Below are 17170 nucleotides of genomic sequence, written 5' to 3'. Positions count from 1 at the left end.
TGACCTTACTCAGTGTATCAAAACCAGTGTGCCTCCAGCTGTTGCAAAACTACAACTCCCAGCATGTACGGTGCATGGTGTAAGGTGACTGCTGAGAGTTGTAGTTTGCAACAGCTGGAGGCACACCGGTCGTGAAACACAGAGTTAGGTAAAAAAGAACTGAGTTTCACAACCAGTGTGCCTTCAGCTGTTGCAAAACTACAACTCTCAGCAGTCACCGACAGCCAATGGGCATGCTGGGAGTTGTAGTTATGCAACCAGCAGATGCACCACTACAACTCCCAGCATGCACTTTAGCTGTTAGTGCAAGCTGGGAGTTGTAGTTATACAACAGCTGAAGGTACACTTTTCCATAGAAAAAATGTGCCTCCAGCTGTTGCAAAACCATAAGTCCCAGCATGCCCATAAGGGAATGCTGGGAGTTGTGGTGGTCTGCCTCCTGCTGTTGCATAACTACAGCTCCCAGCATGCCCTTTTTGCATGCTGGGAGCTGTTGCTAAGCAACAGCAGGAGGCTGTCACTCACCTCCTGCTGCTGCTCCGTCGCAGGTCAGTCCCTTGCCGCCGTTGCTCCTGGGGCCCCGATCCCAACAGGGACGCCGGGGATCGGGGTCCCCAGCACCCGGGGTCGTCTTCCCGCACCTGCTCACGTCCTCCGGAAGAGGGGCGGAGCGGGTGCGGGAGTGACACCCGCAGCAGGCGCCCTGATTGGTCGGCCGGTAATCCGGCCGACGAATCAGTGCGATCGTGAGGTGGCACCAGTGCCACCTCACCCCTGCAGGCTCTGGCTGTTCGGGGCCCTCAGAAACGGCCCCGATCAGCCAGTAATTCCGGGTCACCGGGTCACTGGAGACCCGATTGACCCGGAATCGCCACAGAATCGCCCAGGGGCCGCTGCCTCCAGAGCCAGGGGGGGGGGGGGGACAGGGGGGGGGGGGGGAAGAGACGGAGGGGAACAGGGGGGGGGGAAGAGACGGAGGGGAACAGGGGGGGGGAAGAGACGGAGGGGACCGCAAAGAGGAAAAAGAGACGGAGGGGGACGGGGGGGGGAACAAGGAAAACACCACGGGCCACGGGCAGGGAAGAGGGCAAAAGGAACGGGCGGGACAGGGCTCACAGGGGCCATAGTGGGTAGGAGAGCGGGACTGTGAGAGGTCCGCCAGCCTCCCAAACCCGCCTCGGGTGCAACAGGAGGGGAGGCCAGCACAGCCATAAGGGAGCATGCCAGCCCTCACCCTCCTGCTCCATCCAGGCCACAAATAAAAGGAAGACACTCACCAACCAGCAGTCAAAACTCCGGGTCCTGGGCAGATTTAGGGGGGGAAGGGAGGCACCACAGCTATAAATACCCAGGGGAGGGCCCCTGAAAGCCCGGGAAACTATTACACCCCTGATTGGTGCACTCCTCCCCCACCCCACCCATGGGACATACCACTATAGTTACCAACAAGTTTTTACAGACGGGGGAGGGGGCTAAAAACCTTGCCTGTATATTTCTTAACCCCTTAACTGCTCACCAGTCAGGGGGCAAGCTAGTTATGCACAGCTTGCCCCTCCATTCCGGGTCACCGGGTCACTGGAGACCCGATTGACCCGGAATCGCCGCAGATCACTGGACTGAATTGTCCAGCGATCTGCGGCCATCGCCGACATGGGGGGGCATAATGACCCCCCTGGGCGATATGCCGGGATGCCTGCTGAATGATTTCAGCAGGCATCCGGCTCCGTTCCCCAACCGGCTAGCGGTGGGGACCGGAATTCCCACGGGCGTATGGATACGCCCTGCGTCCTTAAGAGGTTAAACCCTGTCCACCTAGCTATTAGTTTCTTGTTTTCTCCAAACCAATCACTATTGTCCAGCACTCTAGTAGTTCTAGTTCCTATGTTAGTCTCTGTTCACACACTGCAAATGCCGAACATATCCATAGGGGCCCTCAGTAGATGCCAAAAGAATGTCCTTTTGGCATCCACCAGCCAGGGATGCATTGACATACCTGATATTCTGTCTATACTATGTCAGGTGTCAGAGCTTTCCATCAGAGGTATAGATTTGGAGCAAGTGCTAATACAAAGTGTGAACAGAGCTTTATCTCTCTCAGTCAGAGTCACCCCCAAGCCTCATATTTGTTGGAAAAGATGCCTATTGCATGAGTGCAATGCTAAGGCCCTGTTCACATCATGCGTTAGGGCTGCATCCAAGATATACATACATGCTATACCAATAAATACCCATATCTGGCTTTTCATTACTTTCATGTTGCCTCAATGGCTCCTGGATGCCTCGCCATCCCTGATCGATAGATCTCTCGCTATACCTGGCTGGTGGAGCAGGGAAAAGCCAACCAAGGACCATCCTGATCACTCATGGTTCTGAAAGGGGGGGCAGGTTTCCATGAATTTAGTCCACTACTCGCTACAGTCAGTCTATTTTTTGCTTTTGCGGTGTTTAAAAAGTACCTGTCACCAAATAAACTATTCTAAACTAACTCAGGCCATGTTCCCTAATGTATCCTAATACCCTTCCAGCCCTTAAAAAAAATTCAGAGCTTTAAAAAGCAAGGTGGGAGTTTCCTAGCACGCATGACATCACTGAAGCCTGCTGGGGGACCACTTCCGCCCTCACATGGTTGCAGTGCTGTGATGAATAGAAGACCTCAGGCTCTGTGCATGTTTCAGTCTGTGTTGCTATCAGTGAGGCTCTCCTGCAGGTTTCAGTCTGTGTAACTTTCTGTGAGAATCTGTGGAGCTTTAACTTTCTGTGCAGCTGTCAAGCACTTCCTGAGTTTGGACTCCTGCCAGGCTGGGTGGAGACCAAACTCACTGTATTAATTGTGGCAGGGAACAGAACAGAGCCACCTAGTGGTCTATTACATTTTAAACATATTTATATTGATAATTTTAAATGCAAGTGAAAGGGGAAAAGTCTGCTAATTACACAAGGAACACTATATTAAAAGTTTTATTTGGTGACAGGTATTCTTTAAATGCATAGTTTACTGTAGTATACTCCACCTACTGTATGGTGGTCGCTGCCCAGTGCTACGCCATTTTATGCTAGAGACGTTAGGGACCCACTCTAAATAGGTGGCCTTGACATTGCGAGTGGGCTTGTACTTTTTGATCAAAATGTATAATAACAACCTGTTAGTTTTTGAATTCATGCTGAGAAGCAATTAGATCAAAATACAATATGTAGATGTGCGACCATTTCTGTTTTCTCTACTTGAATTCACATTGTGTCTTCTATCCCCTTCTTTTTTTGTTGTTTTTACTTGGTCTGCACTCTGCCCCACCCCCTCAGCCCAACCCTATATAGATGAGCAGGAAGTTGCTCAGGGCCCTTTCTTTTCTGGTAGTCTCCCAGTCTGACTGGGAGCACATGGTAAGTGAGCTTTTACACCTTGTTCACACTGGTGTGGTGCTTTGCGGCATCCATTGCTGCCGTGGCGCCGTGTCTGTGGGGAGGTGCTTCCCTGGGACTGGTTTGAGTGGCATTGGGGCTGCTCTGCCAGTGGGTCTTTCCCCCTGTGGGCAATGGTGTTGCGGCGGTGGCGGTCGCCGCCCAGCGCTACGCCATTTTATGCTAGGGACATTTAGGGACCCACTATAAATAGGTGGCCTTGACGTGGCAAGTGGGCTTGTACTTTTTGATCAAAATGTATACTAACAACCTGTTAGTTTTTGAATTTATGCTGACAAGCAAGTAGATCAAAATGCAATTTGTGGATGTGCGACCATGTCTGTTTTCTCTACTTGAATTCATACTGTAGTTTACGTTCGGGAAATAGACCAAATGTAGTCACTTATATACTACGTCTATGGGGTGATGGACGCATTCTATTTTATATGTGGGGATACTTTTATGGCATACCAATGTATTACTGAGGCATAGGGTGGGGCTACATGTGAGATGGGGATTCCCTAGCATGGGGTCTTTGGGCACTGCTCTAATGCCTGAATGGTCCATCTCTCAACAGGCTATATGTCACTCAGTTTTCCTGGTTATAGCATTCAATGGAATATAGAAATGTATTTCCATTCAAGCATACGCATTACAGTGGCATCGAACTAAGCATTTTGTACCACTATGACCGTTCTGTTGGCAAACAATATGAAACATTTTGAAAAAGGGGCATTGTTTTGCTCTCCTGACCTACCGTTGCTCGGTATTATGCACCATAATCCTCAGACTTGAGCCATATTGGGAAATACAAACCATTTTTACACTTTACCCAGGTATAATCCCCCCCCCCCCCCCCCCACTAGAAAAAGATGGTTCTCAATAATAGCTGTATACAGTGATCTCCCTTTACTGGACTAAGACATAACTAATCCAGTAGTTTCAACGCAGCTCTGTCAGTCACATCCACTGTGAACACTAGGGGCCGCCACAGAGCCACATCCACAGGACAATAGCGCAATGAATCTGGTCACATGATTATGCGGCCCTAAAAGGAGTTCAGGAAACCTTGTATTTACTATTGGCAATTCGTTCTTTTTATAATTCAAATGAATAGCGAATAAAAACACATGAGGCAAAGATACCTTGCAGAAAGAAAAGATTTATTGACCACCATAAAAGCCAGAGAAACACCATGTAACTAGTGTCCTTGCATATGAAGAGACACGAGGGAGGCATACAAGAGCCGTGCAATATAAAACCATTCTGGGTTTTGTGTTGTGGGTTCAAGCTTAGCGGACTCTTGTAGTAGCTGTAGGGAGAAGAAGAAATGGTGTTATTCTTGACTAGATTATACATATTTACCATTTATATGTCATGTTGGACTGGGCTCTATTTCTTTATTTGATCCTACAGTCAAACAGGGAATCAGACATTGTTTGGGAAGAAAAACAAGAATTTCCAACCAAATGGGTATCATACAACAGCTACAGGGGCCCATAGAGCAAGGTAAGCCTTGGTTCCTTTTCCCTTCCCAATGGGCGGTGGTAATCAAAAGATACAGGAGCAGCCGGCCAAAGGATAGGGGATAAGGTATATGATTGCAGGGGTCCCGCCGCTGGGGACCCCTACAATCTCGGTTCAGCCCCGGAATTCTGTGCCGGGCACTGCCTCCGAGGTGGGGACATGACGTTATGGCCACGGCCCCTAGTGATGTCACGCCACGCCCCCTTCATTCATGTCTATGGGAGGGGGCGTGACGACCGTCACGCCCCCTCCCATAGACATTAATGGATGGGACGTGTCATGATGTCACTAGGGGCGTGACCGTGACATCATGTCCCCGTCTCGGAGACAGCACCCTCCAAAGATCGCGGGGGTCCCCAGCGGCAAGACCCCTGCGATCATACATCCTATCCCCTATCCTTTGGATAGGGGATAAGATGTATAAAGCCAAAATACCCCTTTAAGCTTTAATACTAGACACAGTCTATGGATAAAAGGGGCTATGCTCCTAAAAAATTACCAGACCCACAGAGAACCCATTTAAGAGATCATATGTTCTTAGAAAGAAGGGCAAATTTTCAATTTTGTTTTTTTCCCTGCTCATGTACACTGAGCGGCCTAGAGTAACCATCCATGCTGTATGCTAACACGTACTGCATTTGCTTGACATGGCACTCTGCATCTGGCACAGCCACCCGGTGTACAGTACAAAAGCAGGGACTCCTGTCTTTGATAGGAGTCCGTGCTCCTGTGCATAGTTTGGTGTGGGCAATCGCAAGGCAATCGAGGCACTTCCAAATCAGAATCGGCATCCAAATCCCAAATGGACCTAACAGTGAGAGTCGCCAAAACAGACTTGAAATGGATTTGCTCATCTCTAGCTATTAGATTGGATCTAGAATCAGCATCTTCATTGTATCCGGTTATGTACTATTCTACTTACATGTAGTGGAAGAAGTTGTGACTGTACTTGAGGAAGATCCGCCAGCTGCAGGAATGCTGGAAAACAAATATATTCTTACATTATTTTACACGGATAATAATAGAAGTAGGACCATAGTAATAATATACACTGGCATAAATGTTGTTTCTAAAAAAAAATCTTCATATCTGTGCTTGACAGGGAGAGAACAGCCATTGGGAAGTCTTTAAGACTATAGCGTAGGGTTTGTAGAAAAGAAATCCAGCTCTCCACTCCAATGTAGTACACGGATCTGTGCCCGAAACGGCACACAATATGCAGAAAAAGACGATGATCCAGCACTTGGAAACGATAGCTTTATTGAAGATCACTTGACACTGTTAAAACCGACCATACCCTCAGACGCGTTTCGAGCGCATGCACTCTTCCTCAGTTGACAGTGTCAAGTGATCTTCAATAAAGCTATTGTTTCCAAGTGCTGGATCATCGTCTTTTCCTGCACATAGGGTAGGGTATAGGAGGGATTTTTTTCTTAGATAGGGGGAAAATTTGATGGGGATTGGTAAAGGGGCAACAAAATGTGGTGAGCAGGGATGTCGTCTACCAATATGAGGTTAGGTAGAACTGCCCATTCTGCCCTCTACGGCCATTGTCTTTATATTGCTATGATATGTATGGTCTAAGTTGTTATACGTTGACTGTTCCTGGTTTAGTTGTTAATGTAGTGATGAAATGTGGCGGTCATTGCCCTGAGGAGAGTCAATAGAGTTAAGTGACTTCTATGGGGTCCCAGCTATATTAAGTTACAGGCACCAGTGGGGGATTGTTCTAAATTCTGTACCTCTTTTCCTTAATTTATGTTACCAAGCTTACAATGAAAGCTTGAATACAATAAAAGATAAAAGGGGTACTCCGCCCCTAGACATTTTATCCCCTATCCAAAGGATAGGGGATAAGATGTCTGATCGTGGGGGGTCCTGGGGACCCCCGTGATCTCCCTGCTGCACCCAGCATTAGTTTAGAGCTTCGGCCCACTCGTGACGTCACGGCCAGGCTCCCTCAATGCAAGTCTATGGGAGGGGGCGTGACGGAAGTCACGCCCACTCCCATAGACTTGTATTGAGGGGGCGTGGCCGTGACATTACGGGCCTCCACCCCGTATCGCCAGTCATGCGGCATGGAACGAATTTCGCTCCGTGTACCAGCCGAGATCACGGGGGTCCCCAGTAGCAGGACCCCCGCAATCAGACATCTTATCCCCGATCCTTTGGATAGGGGATAAGATGTCTAGGGGCGGAGTACCCCTTTAATGTTTTTCTAATCTTAGCAGACAATTGCTTCCTCATCCATCGGACTCACCTCTTATCGCCTCCATCTAGCAGTTCTCTGTATTTGGCGATCTCTTGTTCCAGACGAGTCTTAATATCCAAAAGCATCTTGTATTCACTGCTCTGGAGTTCTAGTTGGTTTCTTATGTCTTGGAGTTCACACTGGACGTTGGATATGAGTTCTTGGATTTGTGACAACTGCGCACAGTAGCGTCCTTCAGTTTCTGCCAAGGAGGACTCCAGAGCTGATTTCTGCACGGGACAAAGATGGCGACGGTGGGTGACTATGGGTTTCTCGGCCAACAGAATATGGTTTTATAATAACAAAGGATGTTTTTAAAGGATGTGTAGTCATCAATAGAGGGACTTTTGCTTCCTTTCACAATTAAACAGTAACCTTCCACACCCCCTATAATCCCATTGTCCACATTTCACTTATCACTTATTCACTCAATTGACACTTAAATTCTCCCGCCCTATTGACCACACATACAATGGACACAAAATAGAGTTATGGGAGTATTACTCTCATTTTTCTAATTACAAAAAAGGTTCCAATGTATTCGTTTCCCAGGGGGTTTGCTGTCCTGTATCTCGCTTTTTAGCTAGTAAAATAAAAAGGTATGGAATCCAGCTCTTATGCAAGTAAAATCCACGTTTATTCCAGTAGGACAACACAGGAACACAAGAGGATACGCGTTTCAAGCGCAAGGCGCTCTCTTATTCATACCATGTACTCCAGTGGAAAAAACATTTTTCAACTGGTGCCAGAAAGTTAAAGTGGCTTGTTAATGACTTCTATTAAAAAATCTTAATACTTCCAGTACTTATCAGCTGCTGTATGTTTCACAGGAAGTTCTTTTCTTTTTGAATTTATTTTCTGTCTGACCACATTGCTCTCTGCTGACACCTCTGTCCATGTCAGTAACTGTCCAGGGCAGGAGCAAGAATATTAGCAGATAGATAAATATGAGATAGATAGATAGATACGATATAGATAGATAGATATGAGATAGATAGATATGAGATAGATAATAAAGATCGATATGAGATAGATAGATAGATAGATAGATAATATAGATAGATATGAGATAGATAGATATGAGATAGATAGATAGATATGAGATAGATAAGATAGATAGATATGAGATAGATAGATATGAGATAGATATATAGATAGATATTAGATAGATAGATAGATAGATATGAGATAGATATATAGATAGATATGAGATAGATAGATATGAGATAGATATATAGATAGATATGAGATAGATAGATATGAGATAGATAGATAATATAGATAGATATGAGATAGATAGAGAGATAATATAGATAGATAATATAGATAGATATAAGATAGATAGATATGAGATAGATAGGTATGAGATAGATAGATAATATAGATAGATATGAGATAGATAGATATGAGATAGATAGATAATATAGATAGGTAGATAGTTATCCACATTTAAGCAAAGCAAAAATAACCGTGAATATATTGAATATGTGAATTTCGCGAATATAGGACGAATATTCGTCCATATATTCGTGAAATATCGCAAATTTGAATATAGCCTATGCCGCTCATCACTAAAACCTACCTATCCATGCACCATTTTTTATGGCAGAAGTATATTTGATCCTCCTTGAGCATCAGGGCCCTGGAGATATTTCTATCTGTCCTTGTAGCTACATCACCAGATGTTATTATTTCCAGGTAAAGGTCAGAATCACTTTCTCGTATTCTTGTAGAACATCTTTAGCATCTCAAACGTTACCCGTTGGCTTGGTTTACTTACCATACTGAGCTGAGACTGCAACTCTATCTCCAAACTCTGTAGTGTATGCTTCAGGTTTGTGATTTCTGACTTAGAAGTCTGGACCTCTTGGCTTCCACTGACAACCTGTACTCGCAGTTCCTTGGTCTAAAGAATTAAACAACATAAAATAAGGTTATTACTTGATAATACCCATAGGATAAACACAAGTATACAATAAAATACTTGAAAACATTCTTGGTACCTGTAGATAACCATAAACCACATCTGCACATTTTAGTGATTTGTTCTTCAACTTACCCTAATGAGTACCTGTCACCAAATTAAACTTTTAATATATTGTTCCTTATGTTTTTATAAGACACTTTGCTATTTTCTTGCTGTTAAAATTCTCAACCTTTACATGTTTTTAATGTGATTGAAAGAACGGCCACTAGGTGGCGCTGTTCTGTTCCCTGCTGCAAGTTAAACAGTTAGTTTGGTCTCCTCCCGGCCTGGCAGGAGACCAAACTCAGGAAGTTCGTGCTGGGCATGTCGGGGCACAGCTTTTGCAGGCTTCAGTGATGTCACGCCTGCTGGGGAACGCCCACTTTCTCCTGCCGGGAGCTCACATAATGTGAGCAAGGGGAAAGGTGTGATACACAGCTTTTTAAAGCTCGGAAAAAAATGTTAAGGGCAGGAGGGGTGTCAGGAGTAGTTAGGGAATATAATCTGAGTTAATTTAGAAAATATGGTTTGATGACAGGTACTCCCTAAATCAGTGCTCTCAAACTGTGGCCCTCTAGATGTTGCAAAACTTCAACTCCCAGCATGCCCGGACAGCCAACGGCTGTCTGGGCATGCTGGGAGTTGAAGTTTTGCAACATCTAGAGGGCCACAGTTTGAGACCACTGTGTTAAAGGGGTACTTCGGTGGAAATTATTATTTTTTTTTTTTTTAAATCAACTGGTGCCAGAAAGTTGAACAGATTTGTAAATTACATGTATTAAAAAGAAATCTTAATCCTTCCAGTACTTATCAGCTGCTCTATGCTCCACAGGTAGTTCTTTTCTTTTTTGAATTTCTTTTCTGTCTGACCACAGTGCTCTCTGCTGACACCTCTGTCCATGTCAGGAACTGTCCAGTGCAGGATAGGTTTTCAATGGAGATTTGACAGTTCCTGATATGGACAGATGTGTCAGCAGAGAGCACTGTGGTCAAACAGAAACTAAATTAAAAAAAGAAAAGAACTTCCTGTGGAGCATACAGCAGCTGATAAGTACTGGAAGGATTTAGATTTTTTTAAATAGAAGTAATTTACAAATCTGTTTAACTTTCTGGCACCAGTTGATTTAAAAAAAAAATTGTTTTCCACCGGAGTACCCCTTTAAATGATACAAAATGATGTAAAAATTATATTCATAGGTTTCTCCTTTAGGTACATCGTGATAGGAGCCTAAAGAAGCCAATATCTTAGTTGTTTTACCAGATAGAAGTATATGGTCACCAAACAATCCAGTTCTCCACTCACCTGGGCCTGGAATCTCTCTTCAGCCTCTTGCTGGTATTTGGCCGCCAACTTCTCATAATCTGCTCTCATATCGGCCAGGGTCTTGCTCAGATCGATACCAGGAGCAGCATTCATCTCAACGTTGACGGTTCCACTGACTTGGCCGTGCATTCCCTTCATCTCCTGCGGAAAAATTCCATAAAGTCCATAGTTTAGTCTACTGGAGTCCAGAATCTACTTCTCTAAAATCTCCATTTACCAATGTCTTGGTCTCTTACCTCCTCGTGGTTCTTCTTCAGGTAGGCCAGTTCTTCGGTTAAGCTTTCAATCTGGCTCTCCAGGTCAGACTTGGACAAGGTAAGCTCATCCAGGACTCTACGGAGTCCATTGATATCTGCCTCAACACTCTGGCGGAGAGCCAACTCGTTCTCATACCTGCAAACAAACGTGTGTTGTAAAGTTTGAGAACACAACTTTAGGGTACGTTCACACGCACAGATTTTTTAGCGGGTTTTCTGCTGCGTATTACAAAGTGGGCGGGCTCTTCTCGGCTGTCCGCAGCAGATTTTCCAAGGCGGAATTTACGCTGCGTAAAATCCGCCACAGTCCCTACTGACTTCAATGGGGCTTGCGGTGGATTTTCCGCAGTGTACATTCCGCCGCGGAAAATCTGCTGCGGACAGCCGAGAAGAGCCCACCCACTTTCAAATACACAGCGGAAAACCCGCTAAAAAAAAATCTGCACTATTTTTTTTATATCATCTAGCTCCAGAAAGGTAAACAGATTTGTAAATGACTTCTATTAAAAAAAAAAATCTTAATCCTTCCAGTACTTATCAGCTGCTGAAGTTGAGTTGTTCTTTTCAGTCTGACCACAGTGCTCTCCGCTGACACCTCTGTCTGTCTCGGGAACTGAGACAGATAGAGATGTCAGCAGAGAGCACTGTGGTCAGACAGAAAAGAGAAACTCAACTTCAGCAGTTGATAAGTACTGGAAGGATTAAGATTTTTTTTTAAATAGAAGTAATCTTCAAATCTGTAACTTTCTGGAGCCAGTTAATATAAAAAAAATAGTTTTTGACCGGAATACCCCTTTAAAGGGATTCTGTCAAGTCATGAAAATGCAGTCTGATCTGTGGGCAGCATGTGATGAGCAGGAGGATCTGAGAAGATTGATATACAGTTTTATGGGAAAGATCCAGCAGAACATGTCATTTATTCATCTAAATCCCTGCTCGTTCTGGGGTTAGGAGTCCAGTGGGTGGTCCTGATCAGTGATTGACAGTTATTTTTGTATGCAGACTGATACAGGGAAGGCTGTCAGTCACTCATTAGGACTTCCTACTGGACTTCTAACCCCAGAATGAGCATAGATTTAGATCAATAAATTATACTAATTTATACTAAATTATACTAAATCTTTACTAGACTAAATTATACTAAATCTTTCCCCTTAAAAACTATATATCGATCTGCTCCGTTCCTCCTTCTCTATAACCTGCTGTTGGCAGATCAAACAATATGTTCAAATTTGTCAGGCTTACTTTAGGATACCTGACAAGGCAGAACCCAAACCCCTACTCGACTTAGAAGGGTACCCAATGTGTCACGGTACTGATACTCAGATTGTTAATGTGAATTTGTTATGGAGTCTCCTATAGGAACCAAACTTGGAAACCAACAAGCTGCATACACGGCCAATACTCACTTGAGTCTGAAGTCATCTGTGGTGAGTCTTGTGTTGTCGATGGCCAAGATCACTTTGTGATTATCAATTTGGGCAGCAAGGATCTGTAGATTATAATACAATAAACATGGTTAACCGTGCCGTAACACTATATATTATGATTATTGAAATTGTAAGTTAAATAAGAGAATGACTGTAATGTGTTTCTATATGAGAAGGAAGTGTACTCATGCATGACCTGTTCAGATAGGTTGCCGTGTATACTAGTCGTCCTGGATTCCTGGTTGGTACGACAAACAATTTATGTTCCATTATACCATGCAATGGAAGGCATAATTAAGAACTTTTTTCCAGTTTTTATCTAGTTCTCTAAATTGCCTGTAACTGCTTTACTGTTTATTGCCTTTAGGTAAAGAGTATTAGGTTATCACACAACTGATCTAATGTTACGCAACAACATACAGAAAAGCTAATGCCTGGTCTTATATTTCACTATATATTTTTCCAAGACCTATATAAATAGTATTTTTATATTCTATTAGTATAGCCCCTTGGACTTGGGCTATCTTGAATACTGCACTATGTTGGATGGGTACTACTGAAGTTGAGTCGTAGCTGGACTTTCCTTTTCCCAGGGCAAAGATTGCGTTCTTATTCCCAACCCCATAAGAAATATGGCCAAGGCAACTGGGATATGGAGTTTGTGTCTGAATCAGTTTTGGGAGGAGTAGGAATTCATAAAATATTCTATTTATTAACATTGTACAATTAATTTATTAAATGTGTAGATTGTTGCATTTTTATCTTCATTGGTGATGAAAAGTTTGATGCTACTGTTTTACTACAGTAAGTTAATTCCGAATTTATGAGCTATTTTCTGAAGTAGTCGGGGTACAAAATGTATTTCCCTATAAGTGATATGACCCTGAGGAGGCTCCTTCTCTCCTCGACCACTGTAACCCAAGCAAACAAGTAAGGGTTAAACTGATCCAAGGATCACTAAAGCTCTTCATGAGGACTGAACAAGTACAAGGAAGGCAAGTTTTGCTATGCACAGTACATCTCTACCACAATGTAAAGTAAGAAGGTGTGTATGACACTACACCCGGAAGGCACAGTTTCCCAACAGACTCATTTGTACTCTTTGAAAGGCACAAAATCTTGTCTGCCAAATTCAGCTTTGTTCCATCTTGTTACAGACTGACTGTAGATGATATATCTACAAATACGCTATTATATCCTATTTAGGTTGCACTTGAGTTTTATTCCTTCGAGGGTTTGTCAAATGATACCTGTGATCTTTACATAGTTGCAAAGAATAATATTCCAATGTCGGTTTACTCAACCCGCGTCTAGTAGTGTCTGCAAATGTAAGTGTCTATGGAAGCTCCTACTATACAAAGGTCTTGGTTATCTGCCTCTCAGAATATCACTAAGGTATCATTGATATCAGAGATAGGAATGTATTGATGGACATCAGAGAGATAGGATTGTATTGATGGGCATCATAGAGATAGGAATGAATTGATGGACATCATTGAGATAGGATTGAATTGATGGACATCATAGAGATAGGATTGTATTGATGGACATAATAGAGATAGGATTGTACTGATGGAAATCATAGAGATAGGATTGTACTAATGGACATCATAGAGATAGGATTGTATTGATGGACATCATAGACATAGCAATGTATTGATGGACATCATAGAGATAGGAATGAATTGATGGACATCATAGAGATAGAATTGAATTGATGGACATCATAGAGATAGGATTGTATTGATGGACATCATAGAGATAGGATTGTATTGATGGACATCATAGAGATAGGATTGTATTGATGGACATCATAGAAATAGGATTGTATTGATGGACATCATAGAGACAGGATTGTATTGATGGACATCATAGAGATAGGAATGTATTGATGGACATCATAGAGATAGGATAGAATTGATGGACATCATAGAGATAGGATTGTATTGATGGACATCATAGAGATAGGATTGTATTGATGGACATCATAGAGATAGGATTGAATTGATGGACATCTTAGAGATAGGATTGTATTGATGGACATCATAGAGATAGGATTGAATTGATGGACATCTTAGAGATAGGATTGTATTGATGGACATCATAGAGATAGGAATGTATTGATGGACATCATAGAGATAGGATAGAATTGATGGACATCATAGAGATAGGAATGTATTGATGGACATCATAGAGATAGGATAGAATTGATGGACATCATAGAGATAGGATTGTATTGATGGACATCATAGAGATAGGATTGAATTGATGGACATCATAGAGATAGGATTGTATTGATGGACATCATAGAGATAGGAATGTATTGATGGACATCATAGAGATAGGATTGTATTGATGGACATCATAGAGATAGGATTGTATTGATGGACACCGAACATTGCACCACAATCTCCATGTTATATTCTTGTAGCTTTGACACCTATTACTACCAGTGCTGAAGGTGTTAATAGCAAATAGCCTACAGTATAATTATTGAGTAAATCGTATTTAACAAGCCTCTTGTTTAACCTCTTCCGTGCTGTGAAGGAGATCACCTAGGACTTATTCTGCTGCTGTTTGCAGAAGGATAAATAGGGTCCTAAGATGCTTTGCTTACCTTGTGTAGGATGTAATTTATCAAATCTCTTTACCTTTATATAAACATGGGATTGTGTAACATCTACAAAGACAACATTTTTAGAGCTAAACAGAAATCCATACCTTAGCACGAAGATCTTCGATGGTCTTAAAGTATTGGCTGTAATCTGCTTCCTTGGCAACGGGACTCTGCTTCTCATACCATTCCCGAATCTTCTTCTCCAGTTCGGCATTGGATTCTTCCAAGGCACGCACCTTGTCCAGATAGTTGGCCAAACGGTCATTAAGGTTCTGCATGGTCATCTTCTCGTTGCCAGAGAGAAGGCCATCTCCACCAAATCCCCCTCCTTGGTTGAAGCCACCGCCAAAACCAGCTCCACCACCAAAGCCAGCTCCACCACCAAAGCCAGCTCCACCACCATAACCAGCTCCACCACCATAGCCAGCTCCACCACCAAAGCCAGCTCCACCACCATAGCCAGCTCCTGCTGCACCACCAAATCCAGCTCCTGATGCACCACCAAAACCAGCTCCTGCTGCACCACCATAACCACCATCAAAACCGCCACCTAAGTTTCCACCAAAGTCTGCAGCCTGGGAAAAACTTGCATTTCCCATATAATTTCCCCCTGCTCCACTGCCAGCATACTTAGAAAAAGACACAGAATTCCTTGAGCCAACTCCCCTACCACCAGCTACGGATCCACCAGAGGATACCCTATAGGAAGAGGATGAAGATTGATAAGCCATGTCTACAAGCAGTAGGTGATGCCAAGGCAAGGATCTAGTGAGTAAGACAGTCTAGTACTGCTGGAGCATGTCCTGCACCCCACTCTAGTCTCCTTATAAATACTTTTTAATGGGTGTCACCTTTCAGAACGTTATTAATATTCATGACGTGTCTGACAGGAGTGAGATACATGCCAATAATGAATTGATTACACTCCTGTTTTTTTCAGCATTATTTTCCCCCTTGGATACAGTTGACACACAACTTTCACAGTCAATGTTTTTTTTTCTTTTGTTTATCTTCGCAAACCTATAATTTAGGCAGGGAGGGTTCCCGCAGGTATGTATCAGGCAATGACATCTCATTGAACTTTTCAGAGGGATCAATCCACCCACTTCACTAATTCAGCAGAGAGTGGATAAGCTGATTCAGTCTTAAAGGGGTACTCCCATGGAAAACTTTTTTTTTTTTTTAATCAACTGGTGCCAGAAAGTTAAACAGATTTGTAAATTACTTCTATTAAAAAATATAAATCCTTCCAGTACTTTTTAGGGGCTATATACTACAGAAGAAATGCTTATCTTTTGGGATTTCTCTGATGTCACGACCACAGTGCTCTCTGCTGACCTCTGTTGTCCATTTTTGGAATTGTCCAGAGCAGAAGAAAATCCCCATAGCAAACATATGCTGCTCTGGACAGTTCCTAAAATGGACAGCAGAGGTCAGCAGAGAGCACTGTGGTCGTGACATCAGAGAAATCCAAAAAGAAAAGCATTTCCTCTGTAGTATACAGCCCCTAAAATGTATTGGAAGGATTAATATTTTTTAATAGAAATAATTTACAAATCTGTTTAACTTTCTGGCACCAGTTTATTAAAAAAAAAAAAGTTTTCTACGGGAGTACCCCTTTAATAGTAATACATTTTAGGAGAATATCTGCTGTTGACATGGATTTGGCCTATACTAACACATAGGGACATGATTTGAATGGCTCCTTATACATCTACAGAAGGGGATGGAGCTTCAAATTCATACTCTCCATAACTTATCTGGAGTGGTCGGCAGCTTCCTTTGTGGCTGGAGGAATTAAAATGTCCATGCATGACACAGACAAACTATTAATCACAACAAATTAAATGCAATGCTTTACTTTTCCTGCGGAGGTGCTGCTGAGTTTTCATACAGATGACAACTAACTACTGGAGGTCCAAGCAGCAGCTTATCACTGGCTAACGACAAGAAGAAAATGCCCAAAGCCGATAATCCCTTGAAGATCTATCTACCATGCACACATAGCTGAGATCCATCATTTTGTGGTCCAAGATACTTTTCATGAGAACAAGGATGCCTAGATCCCATGATGTCACTGAGGAATAAAATAAATGAAGCAATAAGGAGTCAGTGGATTTACCAGGATTAGTCACATTAACAAGGTCCTTTGTGTCTCGGTGATGTCACTGGTCCTCCGGCATTCTCAGAAAATGCCATCATGAATATTGGATGGGCTGTTCTCATCGGGGTGGACATGTTAAATGTTCAACCTGTGCAGCCGAAAATGGCCCTGCAAGAAAGGGGTGCCACAGCAACAGTGTCCATTGTCCATACTGTCCATTGGGTCATGTGTAAGGTCTTTACTCATTCTCATCCATACGGGGTGGACTATGGCTAGCACCCTACTGTCACCAAAA

At 43.2% G+C, this 17170-nt stretch overlaps 1 protein-coding gene across 3 annotated transcripts in view; it reads right to left on the bottom strand.

Moving 5' to 3' along the window:
• Positions 1-4547: 4547 nt before the first annotated feature.
• Positions 4548-17170, bottom strand: part of LOC130296985 (keratin, type I cytoskeletal 13-like) — a 48003-nt gene continuing 35380 nt past the window's right edge. For 2 of the 3 annotated variants that reach the window (XM_056549110.1, XM_056549111.1), the window contains exons 2-8: positions 12134-12216; positions 10704-10860; positions 10447-10608; positions 8958-9083; positions 7187-7407; positions 5849-5904; positions 4548-4711 (exon numbers count right to left, since the gene is read on the bottom strand). In XM_056549110.1, coding sequence (XP_056405085.1) covers positions 4692-4711; positions 5849-5904; positions 7187-7407; positions 8958-9083; positions 10447-10608; positions 10704-10860; positions 12134-12216 — 825 coding nt within the window. In that variant the 3' untranslated portion in view covers positions 4548-4691. Of the gene's footprint in view, positions 4712-5848; positions 5905-7186; positions 7408-8957; positions 9084-10446; positions 10609-10703; positions 10861-12133; positions 12217-14875; positions 15934-17170 lie in introns of those variants that run through there. The other variant, XM_056549109.1, reaches the window with a different exon arrangement.

Source organism: Hyla sarda, chromosome 12, assembly GCF_029499605.1.
Source record: "Hyla sarda isolate aHylSar1 chromosome 12, aHylSar1.hap1, whole genome shotgun sequence".
In the NCBI taxonomy this organism is placed as follows: Eukaryota; Metazoa; Chordata; class Amphibia; order Anura; family Hylidae; genus Hyla; species Hyla sarda.
Note: the sequence above shows the minus strand (reverse complement) of the source record. Positions and strands in the feature narration are given on the sequence as shown.